Source organism: Gorilla gorilla, chromosome 6 (genome assembly GCF_029281585.2).
Source record: "Gorilla gorilla gorilla isolate KB3781 chromosome 6, NHGRI_mGorGor1-v2.1_pri, whole genome shotgun sequence".
Lineage (NCBI taxonomy): Eukaryota > Metazoa > Chordata > Mammalia > Primates > Hominidae > Gorilla > Gorilla gorilla.
The window spans coordinates 126,373,877-126,400,013 of NC_073230.2; the positions used below are offsets into that span (position 1 = coordinate 126,373,877).

At 35.9% G+C, this 26,137-nt stretch overlaps 1 protein-coding gene across 1 annotated transcript in view; it reads right to left on the bottom strand.

The window, feature by feature from the left end:
• The window catches only part of ASZ1 (ankyrin repeat, SAM and basic leucine zipper domain containing 1), a 64,028-nt gene extending 42,308 nt beyond the window's left edge, over positions 1 to 21,720 (bottom strand). Inside the window, exons 1-4 of the mRNA XM_004046102.3 lie at positions 21,574 to 21,720; positions 21,058 to 21,157; positions 16,776 to 16,898; positions 14,697 to 14,808 (exon numbers count right to left, since the gene is read on the bottom strand). Coding sequence (XP_004046150.1) covers positions 14,697 to 14,808; positions 16,776 to 16,898; positions 21,058 to 21,157; positions 21,574 to 21,678 — 440 coding nt within the window. The 5' untranslated portion in view covers positions 21,679 to 21,720. The remainder of the gene's footprint in view (positions 1 to 14,696; positions 14,809 to 16,775; positions 16,899 to 21,057; positions 21,158 to 21,573) is intronic.
• Between the last annotated feature and the right edge of the window lie 4,417 nt (positions 21,721 to 26,137).

Sequence of the window (26,137 nt, forward strand, 5' to 3'; positions counted from 1 at the left end):
TAGTTGGATCTACCCCCTGCACCAGCTCTTCCAGACCTTTTGATGTTATGAGGGCATGCCCATACTCATGCAGTGGGCCTCATCCATCAAGGATAGCAGTCATTGGGCCTCACATAGATGTGGATGGCCATCCCAGTGTTTCCCTTGTGGATTTCCTTTTCCCTGATCGCATCATCTTGGTGCTCACAGGATTCTTTCCAACTTCCTAGCTGGATTGCCAATTGTTGTGTGGGACCTCTACTGACTCAAATAGGGATAGCACCATGTTTGAGAGGCTGAAGAGGAAACCCCAAGCCAGTGAACGAGCCATAGGGTTTATTAAAGACATACATAAGGTGGTCCAGGAGCAATGGGCTGATTAGGAAAACTGCAACTATTTCTAAAAAGTGTACAAGTTACATAGAATTTTTACTTAGCAATCTCCACCTAGCAACCTCCATCTAACCCAAAACAAAGGGTCTGAATCCCCTGTATGGCCTGTATTCCAAGGAATGGGCCAGGGGTTCAGATGCCCTTCTTAGATAAGAAGTGAATCTCTAGGTTGGCTACTCCCAGATTCTTTAGCTCAGAACTCCAAACACATACTCTCCTTAGACCATAGGGTCATTATCAGAGTATGCTTGAGTTAATGCTGTCGGGCATAGAAGCTTTCAGTAAAAACAAGAGACAACAAAATGATAGCTTTAAAGTACCAAAAGAAAGTAATGCTAACCTAGAATTCTATACCCAGTGAAAATAACTTTCAAAAATGAAAAGCAAAATAAAAATACATTCAAAATAAAAATGCTTTGAAACAAAAACACAGTCACCAGCAGATGTATTAAAAAAAGGTTTTCAGAAGAAAAATGATCCCTGATTAAATCCCTGTTTAAAATATGAAAATAGAGGATGGAATGAAGACAGCCATAAAGATGAGTATGTGGGTAAATCCAAATAAAAGTTGGTAATAATAACATAATTGATAGCAATACTAAAATGCTAATAATAAATTGTGAGGTTTAAATAGAGATAGATTTCTATAATCCCAGCACTTTGGGAGACCAAGGCAGGCAGATCACCTAAGGTTGCGAGTTCAAGACCAGCCTGACCAACGTGGTGAAACCCTGTCCCTATTAAAAATACAAAATTAGCCAGGCGTGGTGGTCCATGCCTATAATCCCAGCAACTTGGGAGGCTGAGGTAGAAGAATCTCTTGAACCCGGGAGGCGGAGGTTGTGGTGAGCCGAGATTGCGCCACTGCACTCCAGCCTGGGCAACAAAGAGCGAAACTCCATCTCAAAAAAAAAAAAAAAATAGAGATAGATTCAAAATATATGACAACAATAGCACAAATACAGGGGTGGAATGGGCACAAGTGAGGTTAAAATATTCTAAGATTCCTGCATTGTCCAGGAATTGTTAAAAGTACTACTTTAGAGTAGACTCTAATAAGTAAATAATGTATGTTATAATCTCTAGGGTAGCCACTCAAAGAATAATAAAAGAACGAATAACTACAGAAAGACAGAAAATGGAATAAAAAATAATATTTGATTAATCAAAAAATAATCAGAACTGGGAAAAAAGAGCACTGGCTAATGAAACACCGATCAGTGTGCACATTAAAGGCAGGTAGACTAAACAATGAAAAGAAAACTACTGTCAATCAATCTGGATTAAAAAAGGAGAACTATATATTACTTACCTTAAATAAAAGCACACAGAAAGGCTGAAAGCAAAAATATGGAAAAACACTATACACATGCTCAAGAAAGCTGATATACCTATACCAATATTAGATTAAGTATATTATAATGAAGTAAGAATTACTACATACAAAGGGGTACACTTCATAAAAGTAAAAGGTCAATGCATCAGGGATATAGGAGGCTTAAAAGATGTAAGGAAAAGTTGACCAAAATGCAAATCTCAGTAACTGATAGAACACGGAAGTAAAAAAAAAAAAAAAAAATCAGGACAGTAGTCCCTGCTTTATCCATGGGGGATATGCTCCAAGACCCCCAGTGGATGCCTGAGGCCACAGATAGTAGTGAACCCTTTAAATACTATGTTTTTTTCCTATACATATGTGCCTATGAAAAAATTTAATTTGCAAATCAGGAGCAGTAAGAGATAACAGGAACTAAGAATAAAACAATTGCAATAATATACTCAATAAAAGTTATGTAAATGTGATCTTTCTCTCAAAATATCTTATTGTACTATATTCACCCCTTTTCTTCTTGTGATGATATGTAATGACAAAATGCCTATGTGAAGAGATGAAGCAGGGTGAATGACAGGCATCGTGACATAGTGTTAAGCTACTTTGACCTTCTGTAATGTATACACAATACATTAGAAGGAGGATCATCTGCTTCTGGTGATCCTGCATTATCAAGCCACGACAACGTCAATGGTTGGATGTCAGAAGATAATGTAGATGACGAACGGGCAGTTAGTGTGTATAGAGTCTTCGTCCAGATACGCTGAACAAAGAGATAATTTACCTCCCAGGTGGGAAGGAGAGGGATGGTGTGAGATTTCACCATGCTACTCTGCCAGTACTTTCTCATATTCACCAACTCAAAAGCTCTCTACAAATCCTACAGTTTAGGGTTTTTTATGAAGGGATGGTTAAATCATTGGCCATTGGTAATTAGCTCAATCTCCAGTCTCTCTCCTCTGTCTGTGGAGGTCAGGGGGTAGTGTTAAAAATTTCTACCCTTTAATCATGTCTTGGTCTTTCTGCCTCCGTCCCCCACAATCAGTCATCTCATTAGTATGAGATGTCTAAAGACTCTTATCATTTGGGAGATTCCAAGGGTTTCAGAAGTTCTAGTGTCAGGAACCAGTGGTTAAGACCAAATATTTTAACCAAACATGCTTTATATCATTCAGAAGATCACCCCTATCATTCAATAAATTACAAGGCATGAAGGAGCTGTGCCAGGAACCAGGGGACAAAGACCAAATATATATTTATTATATCACAGTATCACAGTAGACCATTACACCCAACCATTGCCAAATCACATTATTTTATAGTGCAAAAATTGACCATACGTTGGGTTATAAAGAACATCTCAACAAATTTCAAAGATCTGAAATAATATAGAATATGTTCCTTCACCATAGTGGAATTCAGCTAGATATTAATAATGAAAAGCAAAGTAGGAGAATAAACAAACTTTAATATATCCAAACATTAGAACATTTCTCAGCAATAAAAAGAAATGAACTACTGATACACAAAACATAGGTTCTCAAAAACATGCTGAGCAAAAGAATTCAGACATTAAGAAGTACAATACTGCATAATGTAGTAAACAGCACTAATGCAGGGTAGGAAAAAAAAATGAGTGGTTGCCTTCTGGGTTCAGGGGATTATCTTGGAAGGGGCCTAAGGGAGATTCCTAGGGTGAGGAAGAATGTTCTATATTTTGAAAGAGATGTGGGTTACATGGGTATATGTGTCACAATAAAAACTCTACACTGAAGATCTGTGCATTTCATTTTGTAAATTAGATCTCAATAAGTGGAATAAAAAGTATGTCAAGTGGCATTATATAATGTTTATGGATGATTATATACACATGCACAGATGGATGATCATATGTGTAATTTAACTTGGGCAGAAAAAATACACACAAATTACAAGACTGTAGTTGCTTCTATAAGAAAGAAAGAAGGAAAGGGAATATGATTGGGGAGGATACAAAGGGTCCTTTAACCACATTATATTATTTTATTTAAAACATATTTAAAGCAAAATTACAATAATTAGGCAAAACATGGCTTTTCAAAGACTGTATGAACCACAGTTTTGATATGCTAACAGCTCTAATAAGAACAGGTAAAACAAGGAAAGAATTTATTTTAAAAAATTATTCAGAATTCTAATAGTTAAAAGTTAAACATATCAGCAAAAAAGAAATCTGCTTTAAGTCAGTGTTCCTTTACAGTTTGTCACTGAAAATATAAATAAGGTGTCAGAAAAGTCCCTTGCTTTATTTTAAATAAAATATTTTAGCCAGCCAAAAAGGGATAAAGAAAAATGAATTCTACTATATGTTCAGGAAGAACACATTCAAATAGGGAATGTTAATTACAAGATACTCCAAGATTTAATGACACTGTTATCTGTTTAATAAAAATGAATAAAATACAAATTAAGGGGGACCTTGTCAGTTATTTGAAAAACTACCAGGATGCATAAAATTTAGCAAAATTTGAAAACAAATATGTATACGAGCTAAAACACTCATATGAAAACATATTTTTATTATGTGAAAGAAGAAACTTCACTACCTCCTCTCCATAAAAGATTAAAAAGAAGAGTTAAACAAATCCAAGTGAGGCTTCCAAGAAAGAAAAATATTGTTCTCTCTCACCTAGAAAATGCATGTTTAACTAGATTAGAATTAAGGAATGGATGAGGACCATATTTATGACTTTGCTTGTTAATCATCCTACTGCTTGTTTTAGGAACATGCAAAATTTTCATTAATTCTTTTGGGATTACACATTTATTATAAATACTTCTATAATTTTGTGTAACATATCTCTTATGCGTAAACTTTCTATGTAGATAATCTATTTTTACTATTTCCTTGAAAACATACTATCCCTAATTATTAATAGGTACTCCTGGTATCTGCTTAGTAGTACAGTCATAACTAAAGTGTGATTCTTTAATGGCATCAGCCATTTTTTTAGAAACTTGTTATATTTATATGCAACACTTTTTACAGAACAATTTTACATGATATTGCATCTGACTGTCACAAGAATTCAGCAAAATCAGTGAAACAAATTTTCTTATACCATAAATGAGAAATAAAAATTCAGTTTCAGAAGTTAGCAAGGTCATGAAGCTTATAGTAACAGGACTTGGGACATAAATTCTGAGTCCAAGATCATTCACGAACAAGTAATCTTCAATTTTTCTTAATAGCGTAACTCAAAATACATTTTTGCTTAATTTTAACAATGAAAATTATGACTATTTGCCATTATAATACAATTTTACAATTAAATGGCAGATGAAAACACAAAATGTGCAATTTTGTAAAAAATTACAAAGAAAGTACAGCAGGGTTTTATTCAAGCATAGCAGAGTTTTTTTGGAGGGATTCTTGTTGAGAATTTCTGGTTATCATTATACTGTTGAAAACCAATACACTAAAGTTAGACAATTTATAAACAATAAATTATAAACTCATACACTCAGCTATTAGTACTTCAGGACAGGGTATGGAAAGCTTTTTTCCTAAAAGATGTAAGAGGAAAAAAAAATCACATTTTTAAATGAAAGCAATTAAGCTGTCATTTCAAATTTAGAATTTAAAGCATAGCCAAAGACAAAAAAGCTAAATTCTCAAACAAACTAATTTTATAAGGAGGTAGTGGTATAATTTTATTACATCTACTTTATTTTTGTAGTGTATAATTTATTATACACTACTAATCAGTGTGTGTTAACATTATTATAATCAATAAGACTTATCAAAGGGTAGTCTATTTGATGGAGAATTGAGTTCAATGTAGAAATAGTAATTTCCTACCATGTACCAGACACTAATAAGATAAAAGTCAAGTCAGAATTTGAAAGGTGTTTGTGTGTGATCTTGGTTTTTGTGCATGTGTTTTGAAAAATTAGTGCCAAGAGCTTTTCATCAACTAGCTTTCTTCACCTCTATCCTATTTTATGCTTTCAAAAGGTCCACGTAGATTTCCAGGTATCTGAGTAGCAGTATTAACATATGTCTTAAATATGCGAGATAACCCTAAGATATCTATCATTGTTTGCATACAGGTAAAACTGCTAACAAAGGTAAAATCAGCTCCTATATGTAGATAAGAGATAAATTTTAAAATGATAATGGGGCAATTTATTACAAATATATAAAAGGCTAAAAACATAAGGAATGATGTTCAAACTAATTAAAAATCAGAAAAATAACAAAACTATAACATGCTCACTTTTATCCATGATATTGTTCAAACCACAAAGCCTAACAATATGTTAGCAAGAATGCCAAAAACAAAATGGATACTTTCACATGGTCTACAAATGTAAAGTGGAAAAAACTTTTTGGAGGACAGTTTGGATATAACTTGCAAGATTTTAAATGTGCAAACCTTTTGAGCAATTCTACTTCTGGAAGTCTTCTACAGAATTAACGCGTACCAAGGATATTATCATCGTTATGGCAAACAAACATCTGATGCTTACTCTGTGGCTAGGCACTGTTCTAAACACAAAGCAACTTTATGATGTGAGTGGTATTTTTATCCCCTACTATAAGAATGAAACTGAAAAGATGAATAACTTGCCCAATTACAGAGCTAGTAAATGACAAAGTTGGGATTCAAACCTTGGCAGTCTGGTTCATAAGACAGTACTCTTAACCACCATATAACATAAGAATAAAAATTATAAACAACTTAAATGCTGTCAACATGATAATGGTTCAATAAATTACAGTACATTAATAATAAGGAACATTAAGCAGCTAAAAAAATGGGAGGTAAACTTATTATGTACTGACAAGGAAAGATCCCAAACAAGTGAAAAGTGTGTGTGTGTGTGTGTGTGTGTGTGTGTGTGTGTGTGTGTCTGTGCATTTGTATGAAAATGTGTATTTTTAAAAAGGATTAGGGACATTTACCAAACTACTTAAAATAGCTATCCTGGGGCAGAGAATTTAAGGAATTTCTTTAATCAACAAAGACTCATGATTTACTACTTGGACTTCCATATTATTTTAATATCTTATGACAAAATGTCTTGATTATTTACAGGGTTAAAAAGGCTAAAAAGAAAAACTACAACATAAATGACAATTTCTAGTAATGTTTTCTAAGTAAGATATTTCTAAAAATTCTTTATGAAATAATATTTTTGTAATTCCAGTCTATGCTTTCAGAGCAAAGATATGTCACACATTTACTTACAACTAGAAAACAAGTTACTATTGTTAAGCCAAAATTACATTTTTATCTACCAAACTGCTCCTGTGACATTTACAACTAAATTTATGTTCTGAGAAAGTAGGCAACATTTTTTCCAAAGGTATCTTCTGTTTATTAAAACATGCAATAACATTCAACAAGTTAACAATTACACAATGACTACGTCAAAACCTAGGGCATTAATTAATGTGTTCTGCCTTATCAATGGTAATAAAAGCATCTATTTAAATTAAAATGCCACATCACTTTACAAAACCCTTATCTTATGACTGAGCAATCTTAATGTAACAAATACATATGCTAGAAAAATTGCCTTCTAAATGTAAAAAAAAATCTTTTTTTTTAAATATAAGAAAGGGTTTCAGCAAACTAGGGAGAAAACACACAATTTCAAAAAACAAAAATGTCAATTGCATATATTTTTTAAAGGCTTATTCTAACAATAAAAATGTCAACTCCAAACTTAAGGTTAAATTGAAGATTTACTATGTCAAGTTTCAATTCATTTGACTGAAGGCCACCTTGTTTTTCAGACCTACAGGTGATTAAGCTAAATTAAAGTGGTAACATTGTTCTGTTCCCATACTTTCATAGTTTGTAGAATTTTTAAGTGAAAATATTCAACTATAATTTAGGGAACAAGACAGAAAAAAAAAACCCAAATCCAAAGATACAGGAAGTTTAACACAAACATATGTTTTGCAACAATATAAAAAGTCACGCTGTTTAAACTGTTGTGAAAACATCCTAAATATAGACAAGATGAAGAATATAAATACATTCTACTGGTGGATCCTGTTCAGATTAAACTGTTGTAAATACCCTTATCAAACCTCTGTTACATTCAAAGGCACTTAAATACTTGAGCACCAATTTTCTGTTCTGTGAAAAATAACATACCATTTATCAGTGAGTTGTAAAGATTATTTAGACAATGTATTAACACAGACAAGCAATTAACACAGTGCCTATTACACAGCAAATATTCAATAAATGTTTCATTTACAAATTCTAAAGCCCCCAAACAAATTCTAAAGCCAAAATAAACCAGTATTAAATTTCCATATTTGCCAGATACCGTACACTGTGTTAAATATTGTCAGTATCAAGATCCAAGAGATGCATAAGATGTAATTTGTGTCCTAGAGGCTTAATTTTAAAAACGGCTTTCAAGTTGTCAGTTTTTACCATAAGTCCCACAGATGGAAAATGAAAAAATAAAAGAAAATAAAGAAAAATAATAAAAGAACAAAGTGGATCTACATATCATATGGAAAGCTGTCCATGAATTAAATCAATGCTATTTCCAAAGCTATTTTAAATAAGATTTTAAAAAAGAAGTTTGCATGGGAAGGAAAGAATTACAGAGCTGACACAAAAATAGTTATAAATAAACTTTAAAAATCTAGAAGATGCTGATTTCTATTTCTAGTAATTGCAAGTTAGATAATTTGGACCAAAATTGTGAGGGAATCTAGAAGTTTTTAAAAATTTCTTAAAAACTGAGGAACTAAATCCATTATTTTAACAACAGATTAGAAGGTGAAGTGAGATTTAGTGACCTAGAGGGAGGATCAGAAGCTATAATCCAGAATATGGCACAATGAGACTGAAAAATGGAAAATGAAAGATATTGAGGATACAGTGAGATCTAATGGATATACAATCAGAGGCTCAGAAGGAGGATGTAATATTTGAAGAAACGATAGATGAGAGATTTTCTAGAACTGCAAAATTTAGAAGATGCTTGTCATGGTATCATGATGGAGATACCTTAATAATATCACATTAAAGGGATGTTTTTTCCTTTTCAAGAAGCCACTTTCAAGATGAAAGAGAAGAAATGTTGGAATAAGCTACAAAATTTTTGCAAAAAACATTGACACCCAGGAATCCAAATAGTATTAGCAAATTTAAATGTTTACTTAAAACAAAATTTGGGTGCAATATAAACTTTAAAGCAGATGAGAATTACTCCTTTAATGTGTCTATTTAGTTAATAAGTTTGGAAATGTTCACCATCAAATGATAAAAATTTAATTATTTATTTTTATTATACTTTAAATTCTGGGGTACATTTGTAGAGTGTGCAGGTTTGTTCCATTGGCATACACGTGCCATGGTGGTTTGTGCACCCATAAACCCGTCACCTACATTAAGTATTTCTCCTAATGCTATCCCTCTCCCAGCCTCCCATCTCCTGATAGGCCCTGGTATGTGATGTTCCCCTCCCTGTGTCCACGTGTTCTCACTGTTCAACTCCCACTCATGAGTGAGAACATGCAGTGTTTGGTTTTCTGTTCTTGTGTTAGTTTGCTTTGCTGAGAATGATGGTTTCCAGTTCCATCCATGTCCCTGCAAGGACATGAACTCATCCTTTTTTATGGCTGCATAGTATTCCATGGTGTATATGTGCCACATTTTCTTTATCTAGTCTGTCATTGATGGGCATTTGAGTTGGTTCCAAGTCTTTGCTATTGTGAACAGCGCGCAATAAACATATGTGTGCATGTCTTTATAGCAGAATAATTTATAATCCTTTGAGTATATACCTAGTAATGTGATTGCTGCGTCAAATGGTATTTCTAGTTGTAGAGTTCTAGATCCTTGAGGAATCGCCACACTGTCCTCCACAATGATTGAACTAATTTACACCCCCACCAACAGTATAAAAGCATTCCTATTTCTCCACATCCTCTCCAGCATCTGTTGTTTCCTGACTTTTTAATGATCGCCATTCTATCTGGCATGATATCTCTTTATCTGTGGTTTTGCTGTCTGCAGTAACCTGAGGACCAAAAATATTAAATAAAAAATTCATAACTTTTGAATTGCACACTGTCCTGAATAGTGTGATGAGATTTTGTACTGTCTCACTTGAGATATGAATCATCTTTTGTCTGGCACATCCACGCTATATATACTACACACCCAATTATCACTGACGGATCTGTCTCAATTATCAGATTGACAGATCTTTTCAGATCATTTCAGGTCACCAAGAAAGGTGAGTACAGTACAATAAGATATTTTGAGAGAAACCATATTCACATAATTTTTATTACAGTATATTGTTATAATTGTTCTATTTTATTATTAGTTAATGTTAGTCTCTTACTATGCCTAACTTATAAATTATCACATATATGTAGGCATAGGAAAAAACACAGTATTTATAGGGTTTGGTAGTATCAATGTTTTCAGGCGTCTACTAGGGGGTCTTGGAATGTATCCCCGGCACATAAAGGGGAACTCTGAAAGAAAACTGAAAAAAATGAAATTAAAGAATGAAAACTGAAAAAAATGAAATATAAAACAACAAAAAAAGGTATTTAGTGATATTAACGTTTAGCACACATACACAAATGGCTTGCTGAAGCAAAACAAATGGAAACAACCACAGCATACACCAAACATGATTCTCAATAAAGAATTCAGTAGGTAAAATAAAGGAGTGGGCCAGGCGCAGTGACTCATGCCTGTAATCCCAACACTTTGGGAGGCCAAGGCAGGTGGATCACTTAAGGTTAGAAGTTCGAGACCAGCCTGGCCAACATGGTGAAACCCCATCTCTACTAAAAATACCAAAATTAGCTAGGAGTGGTGGCATACCTGTAGGCCTAGGTACTTGGGAGGCTGAGGCAAGAATCACTTGAACCCGGCAGCTGGAGACTGCAGGGAGCGGAGATCCGCCACTGCACTCCAGCCTGAGTGACAGAGTGAGACTCCATCTCAAAATAAATAAATAAATAAATAATAAAATAAAAAATAAAGGAGTGGATAGTCAGTGCTTGCTACTTGAAGCACTGATGCAAGGCGCTTGTCTGTTTAGGGACTTAGAAAAACGTACTATATTGTCAGCACTCATGCTGCCTTAGCACAGAGCCTAAATACTTTAAAATTCTGCCTACTGAAATCTTGTTAACAACTTTATGGATTTTTTGTCTTTTCTTTTAATTTCTAAGCCAATTGATTTTCTGCCTTACCGGAACACCTGTTTTTCTCAGGCCATAAAGAAAATAGCAAACTACTAATACACAGAGCATGGATGAGTCTTAAAATTTATTATATTCAGTTAAAGAAATCACAAAAATACTCTATAATTCTAGAACAGAAAAAATTTATAGTGGTAGAAACAAGATCCGGATCACATGGTTGCTTCTGGTGGAGAGGGAACTGGACTGGCAAGAGACACAATGGAACTTTCTGGAGTGATAGAAATATCTCATCTTGTGGTGTAAGTTACACAAATGTATGCATTTATCAAAACTGATCCAACTGTACACTGAAAATCTGAGTATTTTAATTATGTGCATGTAAATTATACATAAGTTAAAAAATTTAAACTATTACAGAATTCCCTCTGTACCATTCAGCGAGATTTCTAATTAGTTAAGTAGAGGAAATTCAACAGTTTCTTCTTAATCTTTATTCTTCTATCTACTCACTTGTAGTGTAGTGCAAACAGAACCAAGTAATTCAAGTGACTTACTTTCATTTTAAGATCTACAAACCCCTAGAAATTATCTTCCTGCTCCTAATACGAATCAGTAACTCATTTTTCCCCATTTTATCTAAAAACTAAGATCCTGTCTTATGAGGTATTTCCACAGAATGGAGAAGAGTTCATGCTACTTTACACATGGAAACTGAGACTTCAATCTCAGGCTTAGAGGCTGATCTCCAAGACTTTGCTATTAATTTCACTTCATGAGACAAGACTACTGATCCCATATTAGTTAAAAAAGTTAGAAGCCAACTTTCTTTGCATCTATCAAGTACGTGACCATCTATCTAGCTTTCGCAAAATCTAGCCATTTATGTTTTATGGCTGACTCTTTCCTCGTGCTCTTTTTCTTGAGAGGTAATTTTTCTCAGCAATGGCATTGCTCAACAAAAAAGGCTACATCAACAGCTTGAAAGTACCTTCATCTGAAGATCTGTTTTTCTCCTTGATATCTGAAGAGTGGTTCCCAGATGTATTGCTGGTATCTTTTGGCACTTTTTACAGGAATCTAAAGCTCCCAATCTTCTAATAGGTTTTGATTTTTGTCACTGCTAATGAGTTAGCTATAAAATTCTCTTCAAATTTCATTGTACTCCCCATATGTCCTGATATGTTTTGTCTTTCACATTGACAGCACGCTATCCCACCATGTCCCCTAATGCTATCCTTCTTATAAAATTTGCAGCCTAAAAGCACTTTTTGCCATAACTTATCCTCTTTTCAGCTCTATCAAGAAAACACAATTCAATTTTATTGCTTTATGCTTTGAGCATTAAAAAAGAAGCAGCTGAATAGTTTTTCAGGTTATTTCTCACATCTATTAATTAAATGCATATTGCTTTATTTTCTTCAACCACTCTATAAATTCTCTAATTATTTTAGAGAGTTGATCATATACCAAGCTAAATCTTGTGCTCTTTCAAATTCATCTGCTCATTTAGGATTTTCAGTTTTGAAACTGCCTTATAGTGTCATTGCCTTATAGTTTCTAGCATAAGATGCTAACCTTGTGTCATTTTAATTCAAATTGAATCTGTTTTTCCCAATACATCTTATGTACCTAAAGGATATCTTCTAGTTCTTGAGGAGAAAGAATAGTCTAGAACCTATGACACTGGCTTGACTGACTTCTGTGTGTTTACAACATTTTAGGTGATTAGGAGGGTAAAGACTTCACTACCTACAAAATCTCATAGTGGCAGTCAGAAAAAAAGAAAGTGAAGAGCACCAAGCAAAAGTTTTATCTCATGCCACTTCTAAAGGTATACATCAAAATTACAACTCATGGAAGTTTACTTCAGCGAGGAGTACTAAAGCACATGTCCTAATTCCAAGGTATAACCAGATCCAAAAGTTACATTTTACTAAGGATTATACCATATATGACAGGATAAAAGTTTCATTAAAAGTTTGAGGCTGGGTGCGGTGGCTCATGCCTGTAATCCTAGCACTTTGGGAGGCCAAGGTGGGCGGATCATGAGGTCAGGAGTTTGAGACCAGTCTGGCCAACATGGTGAAACCTCATCTCTACTAAAAATACAAAAATCAGTCAGGCATGGTGGCGTGCGTCTCTAATCCTAGCTACTCAGGAGGCTAAGGCAAGAGAATCATTTGAACCCAGGAGGCAGAGGTTGCAGCGAGCCAAGATCGTGCCACTGCACTCCAGCCTGGGCGAAAGAGCAAGACTCTATCTCAAAAAAAAAAAAAAAATGTTTGCAGGTAGGCCAGTTATGGTGGCTTACACTTTTAATCCCAGCACTTTGGGAGGTGGAGGCAGGCAGATTGCTTGAGCCCTGGAGTTCAAGACCAGCCTGGGCAACATAGTGAAACCCCGTCTCTACAAAAATACAAAAATTAGCCAACTGTGGTAGTGTGTGCCTGTAGTCCCAGCTACTCTGGAGGCTGAGGTGGGAGGATCACCTGAGACTGGGAGGCAGAAGTTACAGCGAGCCATGATGGTGCCACTGCACTCCAGCATGGGTGACAGAGCGAGACCCTGTCTTAAAAAAAAAATACAGGTTTGCAGGTAGTTTCTCTGCCAGTTCTTTTTTATCTTTGTTTAAATATTAATTATCCACTCAATACATCTTGGCCCTTCTCACACTAGATCAGGGTTTCTCAACCATGGCACTACTGACATTTGGGGATTTGTAATTCTTTGTTTTGAGGGATTGTTCTATGCATTTTGGGATGTTCAGCAGCATCCCTGGCTTCTATCCACTAGGTACCAGTAGTATTTCTCAGGTATAACAATCAAAAATGTCTCTAGACATTGCGAAATATCCCCTGAAAGGCCAAACAGACCTTGCTTGAGAACCACTACAACTAGACCAAAATATTATTTTTTTAAATCTCAACAAAGATTTGGGAACTATCTAAAGCTGTAAAGTACCTTCCAAGGTTGCTGTCCAGGTATCATAGAAACTGAACCAATTTAGAAAAAAACTTCCAGAGTGAAGCATAATTATTTCTGTATATCAGGTACTAGATCATCATTATCTGAACTAATGAATTATGAATAATAATTCTATTTGTGCTAGACATTTTTGTTAGATGGGCTACTTCCTATTCATTTTAAAGATTAAATGAAACACAAAGAGAGATTTAATAGGAAGATGAAATAGAAGATAGAGTCAGAAAGGAAGCCAATGTGATAGAAATTTTAAGCAATCTGATTCATTTTTATTACTGACATTTCAAAAGATGCAAGATACATTTACTGCTTGTCTTCTATGCATCTAGGCACTATTACATACATGTTATTACCTAGTTAATAACATGTGAAGTCTTAAGTGAAGTCTTAAGTGAAGTCTTAAGAAAATGGAAACAATTAGGAAAATAGAAAATGGATATATTTTCTTAGTATTTTTGTAAAATTGTTTAGTTGTTAAATGTTATACAGAGAGAACATTAAAAGGCTTTACTCTTACAGGTCAATCGTCATATTGTTTAGAGTAGTATGATTCACAAGAAAAGATACTATAGTTTATTGTCCTCCTTTCCCTCTCATTCTAAATTCTTATGACATTTCTCTCAAAATGTAGAGTTGAAAGACTACTTTCATGATATCCCCTTCCTCTGATATCTTATAGAATTGGAACCATGACCTTATGAACTATTTTCATTCATCAACTATTTGGCCAAGTAAACATTGTTCATGATTTTTAAAAGGCTGATACCAAAGAAAAATTCTAATTTGACTTGAATTTTGAACAGATATAAAGGCTCTTACCTACAAGCAACATTTGGATCAGCATTTCTTGAAAGTAGTAGTTCTACACACTTCAAGATCTGTTCCTCTGAGCCATGAGCAGAACATGCAGTTATCAAAATACTTTGCTTATCTATAGTGAATAGAAAAGTGAGGAAAAATCCCCATACATCAAGAGCATCTATTCGATGTCTTTACCACTCAAAACATTCTATTATTGCACTCTAAAACTCTATAACCTCTTCCCAAATCTCTCACTCTTAAATAGGTAACTTTGTCTTCCTTCATCGAAAGATGAGATTAGACATGAATCCCTTCAGTCTCCAAAGTTTATTTATAATTCATTTAACTTCCTTCCCCTCTTACTCCCGTTACTTCAAGAGAACAGAAAGTGGTTAAGGACATGGACACAGCCACATTGTCTGGATTTGAACAGTTTTTGGTTGATTAAAATTTGCCTTGCTAAACTCATGTTTGGGAAACAATGATCTATATTCTCTGATTTCACTTCTTATCCATTTGAAAACTCCTGAAATCTGGCTTATAAACTACCCTACTGAAATTGCAATAACTGCCACATCCATTGGTTTGGTTTCTTTTCAGTCCTTTTGTACTTCATCTTTCTGAACTCACTGTTTCCTAAAACTCTTCTTCCCTTGGCTCTCATGGTGCCAGCAAAGATCAGAGTAAATTAAACACAAAAAACACCTATTTTGAATTAAGACTTCAAAATAGGTTACAACAGCTATGATTCACATTAGTGGCTCAATACTGACAGAGCATATTCTAGTCCCAGTCCTGCCACTAAGAAACTGTAACTCTTGTGATATCTTAATAGCTCATTAGATCTAACATACAGATAAGAACCTAGTATCTGCCCTTTGTATGTGACAGGGCTATTGTGGGACACATAAAAGAACTTATGTGTACATTCTGTGAAAAATATATTTTATAGCTCTAACTATCCCTCTGATTACAAGGAGGGGGAAGTATAAAAAGAATAATTATTAATTAATTTTTTGAGAATATTTTATACACTTTTGAAAACCTCATTCCTAAGCATAGCTTTCATTGAGTAATTTTTTTTTGAGACAGTGTCTCACTCTGTTGTCCAGGCTGGAGTGCAGTAGCATGATCATAACTCACTGCAACCTCGAACTCCTGGGTTCAAGCAGTCCTCCTGCCTCAGCCTTCTGAGTAGTTGAGACTATAAGTGTGTGCCACCACCCCTGGCTAATATTTTTTTATTGTTAGTAGAGACAAAGTCTCACTATGTTGTCCAGGCTGATCTTGAACTCCTGGGCTCAAGTGATCCTCCTGCCTTAGACTCCCAAAGTGCTATTGCTAGGATTATAAGCATGAGCCACCATGCCTGGCCAAGTGATATTTTTAAATGATATAATAAAAAGAAAAACCTAATAGAAAAGATTAAACATGAAACTGTTGCTAAGACAGAAATTTATGTAAAATATATAAATGAGAAAAAAGAATAAAATTGTAGATATAAAATGTAAAAATCAATTCTAAAATGAAACCTATACCTGAAATTATGAAGAAAATTTAATTGTCTATTGAAAATATGTTAAAAATAAGTAATCAGGAATTCAATGTAATAATTAAACTGGATTTGCTCATATACTCTTGTTCTTCTTACACTCAAAGCACTTCTGAATGGAAATTATTTAGTAACAAGGACAAAGATGGATTTCATGAACTATCTTTGAAACAACTTTAAGTGATGTAATTTGGAGTTTAGTTTAAAATTCCACGGACTGATTCTCCAGTAATTTGCCACTAAATTATAAACTTTTTAATGTTTCTTTCAAGAATTTTTCCTTTAAAAACAACCAAAACCTTAAATTTAAAGGTATATAATAACAACCAGTTATAAAGATACTATAACTGGAATTTATGTTTTTGGAAAGAGAGTTTTTCAGAATATGTATGGTTTCTAATTTGATTTTGTATATTATTTACATAGTATAATGAAAAGAAAGGTTACTTCAAATGGCTTTAGTTTTTTGCACTTTATATAATAGCTACTTGGAAACCAAGGAATCACAGTAAGCATAATCATTTAAGTTATCTGAAACATCTTACCCTTCTCAAAGCTTGCATTAGCACCTCTGTCCAAAAGGACCCGAACCAGCTCTGCATTGGCAACACTAGCAGCATACATAAGGGGAGTCCATCCATACTGAAAGGTGGAATCTACACTAATGCCTGTCAATACAAAAACAAGCTTTTAAAAGCACACTACCACCAAAGAAAAAAATCAGTCACCTTATATGCTTAAAGTACTGTGTAAAGTGATGTACATCATGTACTTTATTCCACCATGGGAAGTTTTTAATGGCTTCCAAAAAATATAAAATAGTTATATCGGGACATTAACACAATTTGCTAACTTCAGTTTCACTACAGGCACTATGTTCCGAGACTGATCTGACTGATGTTTTATCATATATGTAACTGAGTATGTATATTATAACAGGTTTTTACATGCTACCTTTTTTTTCTCTAGGGGAGCTGGAAAGGTTTCACAGAGGTAAAATGTCTTTTAAATTAGAATATTATCCCTGGGCAATATCAGTTATCTCTATGGTTGAAAATACCACATATATCCCTCAAAAACCTTTAACTTTATTCCTAACACTAAACTTACCCATGGGTGACTGATAAAACATGAAGCTAAAAAGACAGGTTAAGGTTAGATTATGAAAACTCCCTTAAGAAACGCAGACTCTGTTTTGTGATCCAGGAACTGACATCATTACATATGTATTATAAAGACAACATAGACACCACTATTGAGAATGGGACAGGAGGCAAGGAAACTAGTTATAACGCAGGAAGTTTATACGACAATCAGAGCAAGGGCAGTGGAGAGAGAAAGGAAGGAAAACAAAAGGACATTTCAAAGGCAGGGTCATCAGAATTTAAAATTACTTTGAGGAGGAGGTATGATGGACAACAACAAATTAAAAATGACCATCAAATTCTGTCTTGGACAATCGAATGACAAGCAGTGAGCTAAAATAAAGGGAGATATCAGGTATTGAAGTTTTGTTTGTTTGTTTGTTTTTTGTTGTTTTTTTTTAGACAGGATCTCACTCTGTCACTTTTTTGGCTGTATAAACACTGGGTCACCGACAGACTACATATGTCTAATTTCTAACTGTCTAATTTTAATTGATATAAGGTACATAATAATCACTGGGAGAAAACATTAAACCATCTTAGTATAGACATCTACTGCTAGCCCTACTTGTCTTCTCTAACAAATCTTCCTCTTTGAACTGCTTTGATTGAAAGCATATCAATAAGATCAGAGAAAAGATCATTGTTTTCTCAATTTATTGAGAATACTGCTCAAACTGTGATAGCAAAGATAGAAAGGAAAAGATGCAAAGAAAAAGAAGCAAAGGCCAGGCACGGTGGCTCATGCCTGTAATCCCAGCACTTTGGGATGCCGAAGTGGGTGGATCATGAGGTCAGGTGATTGAGACCACCTTGGCTAGCACAGTGAAACCCTGTCTCTACTAAAAATACAAAAAAAAAAAAAAAAAAAATTAGCCAGGTGTGGTGGTGGGTGCCTGTAGTCTCAGCTACTTGGGAGGCCAAGGCAGGAGAATTGCGTGAACACGTGAGGCGGAGCTTGCAGTGAGCCAAGATCATGCCACTGCACTCCAGCCTGGGCGACAGAGTGAGACTCCATCTCAAAAAAAAAAAAAGAAGCAAATGTGGCATTTTAGTATAAAAATTCTTACTAAAATTCTAACTTAATATTTAACCTCTAATATTTAACATAAATTACTAAGCACATATTATGTTCCAGGCATAGTGCAAAAAAAGGTAAGTTTCAAAAGGATGAACACAGTATATTTATAGAGCTCAAAAACATTCAAAATAATACTATATTGTTTAGGGATATAGTAAAAGTATAAAGATACTCATAAGAATGATAAACATCAACTATAGAAAAGTAGTTATCTCCAGAGGGGGTACCTTACTTTTCTGAATGTCTAAAATATGTCATACTTTAAAGAAAATTGAAAATGATAGTACACAGAATAACAAAAACTGGAGACATCTTCAAATGGTTAAAAGTGGCTGACTCAAAATGTGCTTTGATTTTTAGAGTTTCCAATTGGTGCAGAAGCATGTTTCAAGAACAATAATGACTTTGAAAGGCAAAAAATTAACAATATTTTTTAAAAGAGTTACATAATGACATCTGGAAGGAAATACCCTAAAACAGGAGTTAACCTGTGAAAGTGAGGCATCAGCAGTAAGGGGAATGACAGTGAGGACAATGGTAAAGAAATCTTTCTACTTCTACCTATATCTCTATTACTGCCTTTTAAAAATGAACTTTAAAAATTTTTGTAACTGAAAACAAATTTCAAATGGTTGACTAAATACTTAGCAGCAGGCTCTGTTCAAGAGACTGCAAAGCTCACATCTGCCCATCAATCATATTAAGTCTTAATCCTTCAAAAGCCTCTATCACATTCACTGTACCTAGTCCCACTACTCCTAAGGCAAATTTTCTTTTCTAAAACAAATCTCTGCCTATTCCACCCCATGCTATGTACACTATACATATATTAATATTAGGTATTCGGGCCTCTTTCTACTTATTCAGAGTTTATTCAATTTCGTTTTTCAATTCCAAACTCAAGTTCCATTGTCCAAAAAGTCATACAGATCCTTCTCATTTCTTATAAGAATAACAGGTAATGTTTATATAATTCCTATGTGTTCTAAGTCCTTTAAAAGCATATTTTAATTCTCCCCCTTGCCAACAACCTTTGATATAATAATCCTCATTTTAAAACGGGCAGAAATTGAAGCTTAGGAAGATTTGGTAACTTAGTCAAGGTTACAAAGCCATCAAGTGGCATGGTTAGTAATCAAACCCAGATCTGTCTTGTTTTCAAAATTATTTACTTTTCAGTAAACTATGCATTGATTCTAGCATAGAAGAAAAACATTATGCTATATATAATCACATCTAACTACCTTGTGTGTGAATGTTTTGTATCTACAATGGCAAAAACCACAATTATTTTTGCATCAAACTAAAGTAAATGCTTGTTATTCCTTTGAGTAATTTCAATCATTATAATCAATAATTTACATTTCTATGTGAAGGTAATTTAAAGTTTTTTTTCATTTAATACACAAAAAATTCATGAAGCCCAGGACAGAATTATGATGCTTTACATAAAGAAACTGATGCTCTCTGGCTGGGGGCGGTGGCTCTTGCTTGTAATCTCAGCACTTTGGGAGGCCGAGGTGGGTGATTACTTGAGGTCAGTAGTTCGAGACCAGCCTGGCCGACATGGTGAAACCCCCGTGTCTACTAAAATTACCAAAATTAGCTGGCTTGGTGACCGGTGCTTTTAGTCTCGGCTACTCCGGAGGCTGAGGTGGGAGAATCACTTGATCCCGGCCCCCAGATGGAGGTTGCAGTGAGCCAAGATGGTGCCACTGCACTCCAGCAGGGCTAGAGAGAGACACTCCATCCCCTTCCTTCAACCCCCCAAAAATGAAATCTGATGCTCTCAAAGTTTTAATGCCTCTTCCAAGAAACCAGAGTGGGCAATAAACTGGAAGAAATTATCCATATATTTATTCTGATTCCTAGGTCAGGCCTCATTCCACCAGTACAAAACAAAAAACTGTAACGAGAAAGAACTAAAATGTAGAACCATTTCTTAAGAAACATACAACAGGCAGGGCACGGTGGCTCATGCCTGTAATCCCAGCACTTTGGGAGGCCGAGGCAGGCGGATCACGAGGTCAGAGGATCGAGACCATCCTGGCTAACACGGTGAAACCCTCTATTAAAAATACAAAAATAAATAAATAAATAAATAAATTAGCCGGGCGTGGTGGCACGCGCTTGTAGTCCCAGCTACTCAGGAGGGTGAGGCAGGAGAATCGCTTGAACCCGAAGGTGGAGATTGCAGTGAGCCAAGATCGCACCACTGCACTCCAGCCTGGGCCACAGAGCAAGACAACATCTCAAAAAAAAAAGAAAAAAGAAAAAAGAAAAGAAAAAAGAAACATACAACATTACAGCAGAGTAAATGAAGAGAAAATTAAGAATGATCAGAGTGGGATAGGATTAGAGTAGGCCTCTTGCTTGAAGGAGGGGGAAGAACTGATGGAAGATAAACAGGGTGGCATTCCAAATGCAAGGAGAGAGGAAGAAAATAAGGCAGACTGGACTCAGTCAACGAAGATTATGCAGGATGATACATTAACATTTGTTGCGTTCCCATTAGAAAAGCAACATAAACCTTTTAAAAATAAAGAATCCTTGCGAACTTAAGACAGTTGTGTTCAGATGAAACTGTTCCTTATCTCTCACCAGAATCTAGGAGCTCCTGGACCAATGAAACATCTCCGATGGTCATTGCTTTCTTAAATTTTTCTTTCTTTTCTTCAATGGGTAACAGCCCTTTCAACTTCTAGAAAAGTAAACATTTTAAAAAATTCTTGTTATATATATTTTTGTTTCCACCTCATCAGGAAACAATAATGTTTGGTTAAGTACACAGGTTTTTTTTCTTGGCTTTATTTTGACTGAGATACAAAGTTTGAAAAGAATTCGTGTCGAAAATTATCTTTCAAGGGAATAGGGAATGATGGATCCAAACCCAACTGAGGAGCTATGATGACCTAAAGAAGCGTATTTGGTGGTAACCACAGTTGGGGAACACGAGGAAATTTGTGCGGGTTTGCTTAAGTACAAACTCCCGTATTTCCACTGGGTAAAAGGGAAATACATGTGAGGAAGTGGGAGGTTTCACCAGGCTGGGCCTCGCCTTCGAGGGCCAGGGGAGGCCGAAACCAGGTGTGGTCAAGACAAGGCCTCCTCCGCTACCTGAGACGTCCGGTCGAGATACCCAATCTCCCAGCCGTCATCCTCGCTCTCGCTACTCTCGCCTCCGCCAGCCACTGGCGGGCCTCGCAGCGCGCTCGCCGCCATGCCAGCCAAGGAAGCTCCCTGTCGGCACCGCGCGCCCTTCAGCTCTCCGGGCGCATGCGCACCGGGGTGGGGCGTACGTAGAGATGCGCGGGAAGGAGCGCCGTGGAAGCGCTCCGGTCTGGAGCCCTCCAGCGCAGGTGCAGAGCGGCGCGCTGCTCTCCTCCCTGCCCCGTCCCTAACCTAGAGGCTTCTTGAGGTGAAAACCTGGCGTGTCTGACACTGGTGACGAAGTTCGTGCGCCAGGCTTCTGCTGGCACTTCCAGTTCCTCTCAGGGACTTACCTTTCGACCTCTTTAAAGTATTTGCTTGATGAAATGATGAAATTCTTGCTCTGCAAGGAATGCCTTACTTGTGGCAGGAGCACACTAGGATTTAACGGCAAGTAAGACTAGACTTTCCCCCCCATCCTTTTCATCTGCCCCCTGCCAAACGTCTGTTAAATCTGTATCCCCTGGGAGACGGACTCTTCGTCGTAACACCTCTCTCAGGAGCACCACTCAGACATTCAAGAAGCCCTTACACAAGTAGGAGCCGACGAAGGAGCCAGGAGAAAATACTGCCCCAAAGAATTCTTCCTTTACATTTCATGTGATCTTAGATCTCACCTTAGATTTAGAAGCTTCAGACCGTCAAAACACTTCCCCGCTATGAACTGTAGATGTCCTAGAGGAAAATATGAAAGGAGGGGGTTTCCGGGTACAGTGGATCCAAAGAGCCAGAAAGAAAGAAATGACTTAAACGTCCAGAGAGCAAATAATACAAACAACTCCAGGTGGAAGTGGCCCAAGCTCGAACTCACCTTTCTACATGGTTCTAGATGGTAGAACTTCTAGATGTTGGTAACACAGTGGTTTTCTTTGCCACCACAGAAAAGTAGATCCACCAAGAAACAGGGCATATTATATGTATCTCAAGATAATAGCCATGCACTGTTATTTGAAAGCTTTTGCGTTTTTTTCTTGCAGATTCTTTGATAAAAGATTTTGAAATTATTTACTTCAGAGGCTCAGAGGTAAGTATTTTTAAGTAGTTTAGCTATTTGGGTGCCACATCTGTCTTTCTAAATGCATTCATTCAATAAATGCTAGGGATTACTTAGTACAGCCAAGTGCTACTAGGTTTGGGGAGACAATGTCAAAGATAAACCATGGAGCCTCATGGAGCTCACTTTAATAAGTAGAGATAGACAATATGCAAGGAAACAAAAACACTATTGCAGATTGTAAATGCTTCAAAAGAAACAAGTGTACTCAGTTTCTGGAATCAAACCACTTTTGTGTTTCCTGGGGGAATCACTAGCTGTAGCTGTGTGCCCTTGGGCAATTTACTTAGCATCTATCTGGGTACCAGCTAACTTATCTGTAGAATGGAGGTGATGATAGTACCCACCAAATAGAATTGTTATGAGGACTAAATGAAGTAATAGGCTTAGAATAAGGTCTTTCTCAATGTAAGAGGTAGATTTTAGATAGGATAGTCAGAACTGTGCAGAGTCGTAAATAACAAGCCATGTAAGAGTGGGAGAATAGAGCTTTCCTGGCAGTGGACAGGAATAGTGCCAAGGTCCTAAGGCAAGAAAAAAGCGACTGAGGACCAGGATGGGGCAAATGAGGCTGGGGCAAGTGAGGCCCCTAAGAAGCAAAGTTTAAGGAAGTACTGTCAGGGTCCTGCAAATTCAGTGAGTGCCTTTTTAAATTTTGCTCCTGGGTCACTTCACTTACCTTAGTTCTTGTCCTGCTTGGACCAGAAAGAAGGCCTGAGGCTACAGCTTCGTAAGGATAGGGGTGTGTGATGAGAGGTCCTTGTGGGCCTTAAGTAGGAATCTGGATTTTACTGAAAGCAATTGAACAGTGAAATGTTTTTAAGCTAATGAAAGACATGTTCTGATGTGTGTATGTATTTAAAGACACTCTAGGTCTATTGTAGAGAAGGTTTTTGGTTTGAGCAACTGGCTAAGTAGTCATTGCATTTACTGAGATGGGGGAAGACCAGTGGATAAATGTGAAGATTTAATAGGCATCCCAAAATTAACATATTCAAAACCAAGCAGCCAAGTGTAGCTGTTAAGTGGTTAGTTGGATATTCATGTGTGGACCTTGAGGAAGCCTGGTCTTGGAAATATAAATGTGGGAGTTATCCACATACAATTGGTTTTTAAAAACCTTAGGATTTACCAAGCAATTTTTTTTATAAATATGGATAAGATTATTCCAAATTGTATGTGGAAAGGCAAAGGAAGTAAAATAGTTAAAACAATTCTGAAAAAGAAGAATAAAGAAGGAAGAATTGCTCTCCTTGATTTCAAGATTCATGTGTAGCCTTGATTTCAGGATTTTGTGATATAGACCAATAGAACAGAATAGAAAACCTAGACATAGCACCACACAAGTACATATAGTATGACAAACTAATTTTTGATAAAGGTGCAAGAGCAATTCAATGGAGGAAGGATAGTCTTTTCAACAAATAGTTGTGAAGCAGGTGAATATCTTTAGGTAAAAAATGAACTTCAACCTAAGTCTCATGCCTTTTACAAAATTAATTCCAAATACATAATAAATGTACTTGTACATGAATGTCCATAGTAGCATTATTCATATTAGCCAAAAGTAGAAACAACCCAAATATCCATCAACTGATGATTGGATAAACAAAATTGGTAAGTCTGTACTACCTGAATTAGTTTCCTAGGACTACCAAAACAAATTACCACAAACTGGGAGGCTTATCGCAACAAATTTTTTTCTCTCACAGTTCTGGAGGCTAGAAGTCTAACATCGAGTTGTCAGCAGGACCATGCTTCCTCTGAAGGCTCTAGGGGAAGATCTTTCCTTGCCTCTTCCCAGCTTCTGGTAGTTGCTGGTGGTAGAATGTACCAGTCATATTGGATTTAGGGTCCGTGGTAATCCAGTATGACTTCTTCTTAATGTGATTACATATGCCATGACCTTATTTCTAAATAAGGTCACATTTACAGGTTCAGGTGGACATGAAATTTTGGGGGACACCATTCAACTCAGTACACTGTATATGTATCACTTAGCATGATGTTTTCAACACCCAATTGTAGCATGTATTTGTACTTCATTCCTTTTTGTGCTAAGTAACGTGTGATATTGATACCAGAGGGTGATTTCAGGAGGTAGCATGACCCATTAGGAGGTTACTGTAATTTTGAACTAGAGCAGTGGCAGGGAAAATGGACAGGAGGAGATATTTTCAAAATTTATTGTGAATTATAATCAATAAATTTCTCTCTTAACACTGCTTTAGGTGCATCCCAGAGATTCTGGTACATTGTCTCTTTGTTCTCATTAGTTTCAAAGAACTTCTTGATTTCTGTCTTAATTTCATTTTTTATCCAAAGTCATTCAGGAGCAGGTTGTTCAATTTCTATGTAGTTGTGTTGTTTTGAGTGAATCTTTTAATCTTGAGTTCTAATTTGATTGTGCTGTGGTCTGAGAGACTGTTATGATTTCAGTTCTTTCACATTTTCTGAGGAGTGTTTTACTTCTGATTATGTGATCAATTTTAGAGTAAGTGCCATGTGGTGATGAGAAGAATGTATCTTCTGTTGTATTTGGGTGGAGAGTTCTGTAGATATTTATCAGATTCACTTGATCCAGAGCTGAGTTCAGGTCCTGAATATCTTTGTTAATTTTCTTTCTTGATTTAATATTGTCAGTGGGGTGTTAAAATCTCCCACTATTATTGTGTGTGAGTTTAAGTCTTTTTGAAGGCCTCTAAGAATTTACTTTATGAATCTAATTGTTCCTGTATTGGGTACATATGTATTTAGGATAGTTAACCTTCTTGTTGAATTGAACACTAAGATTATGTGATGCCCTTTTTTTGTTTTTTTGATCTTTGTTGGTTTAAAGTCTATTTTGTCAGAAACCAGAATTGCAAACCCTGCTTTTTTCTGTTTTCCATTTGCTTGGTAAATTTTCCTCCATCACTTTATTTTGAGCCTGTGTGTGTCTTTGCATGTGAGATGCCTCTCTTGAAGACAGTATACTGATGGGTCTTGGTTCTTTATCCAACTGGCCATTCTGTGTCTTTTAATTGGGGTATTTAGCCCATTTACATTTAAAGTTAGTATTGTTATGTGTAGATTTGATCGTGTCATCGTGATCCCAGCTGGTTATTTTGCAGACTTGCTTTTGTGGTTGCTTCATAGTATCACTGGTCTGTGCACTTCAGTGTGTTTTTGTAGTGATTGGTAATGGTTTTGCCTTTCCTTATTTAGTGCTTTCTTCAGGAGCTCTTGCGAGGCAAGTGTGGTGGTAACAAATACCCTCAGCAATTGCTTCTCTGAAAAGGATCTTATTGCTTCTTCACTTATGAAGTTTAGTTTGGCCAGTTATGAAATTCTGGCTTGGAAATTCTTTTCTGTAAGAATGTTGAATATTGGCCCCCAATCTCTTCTGGCTTGCAGGGTTTTTTTCTGAGAGGTCTG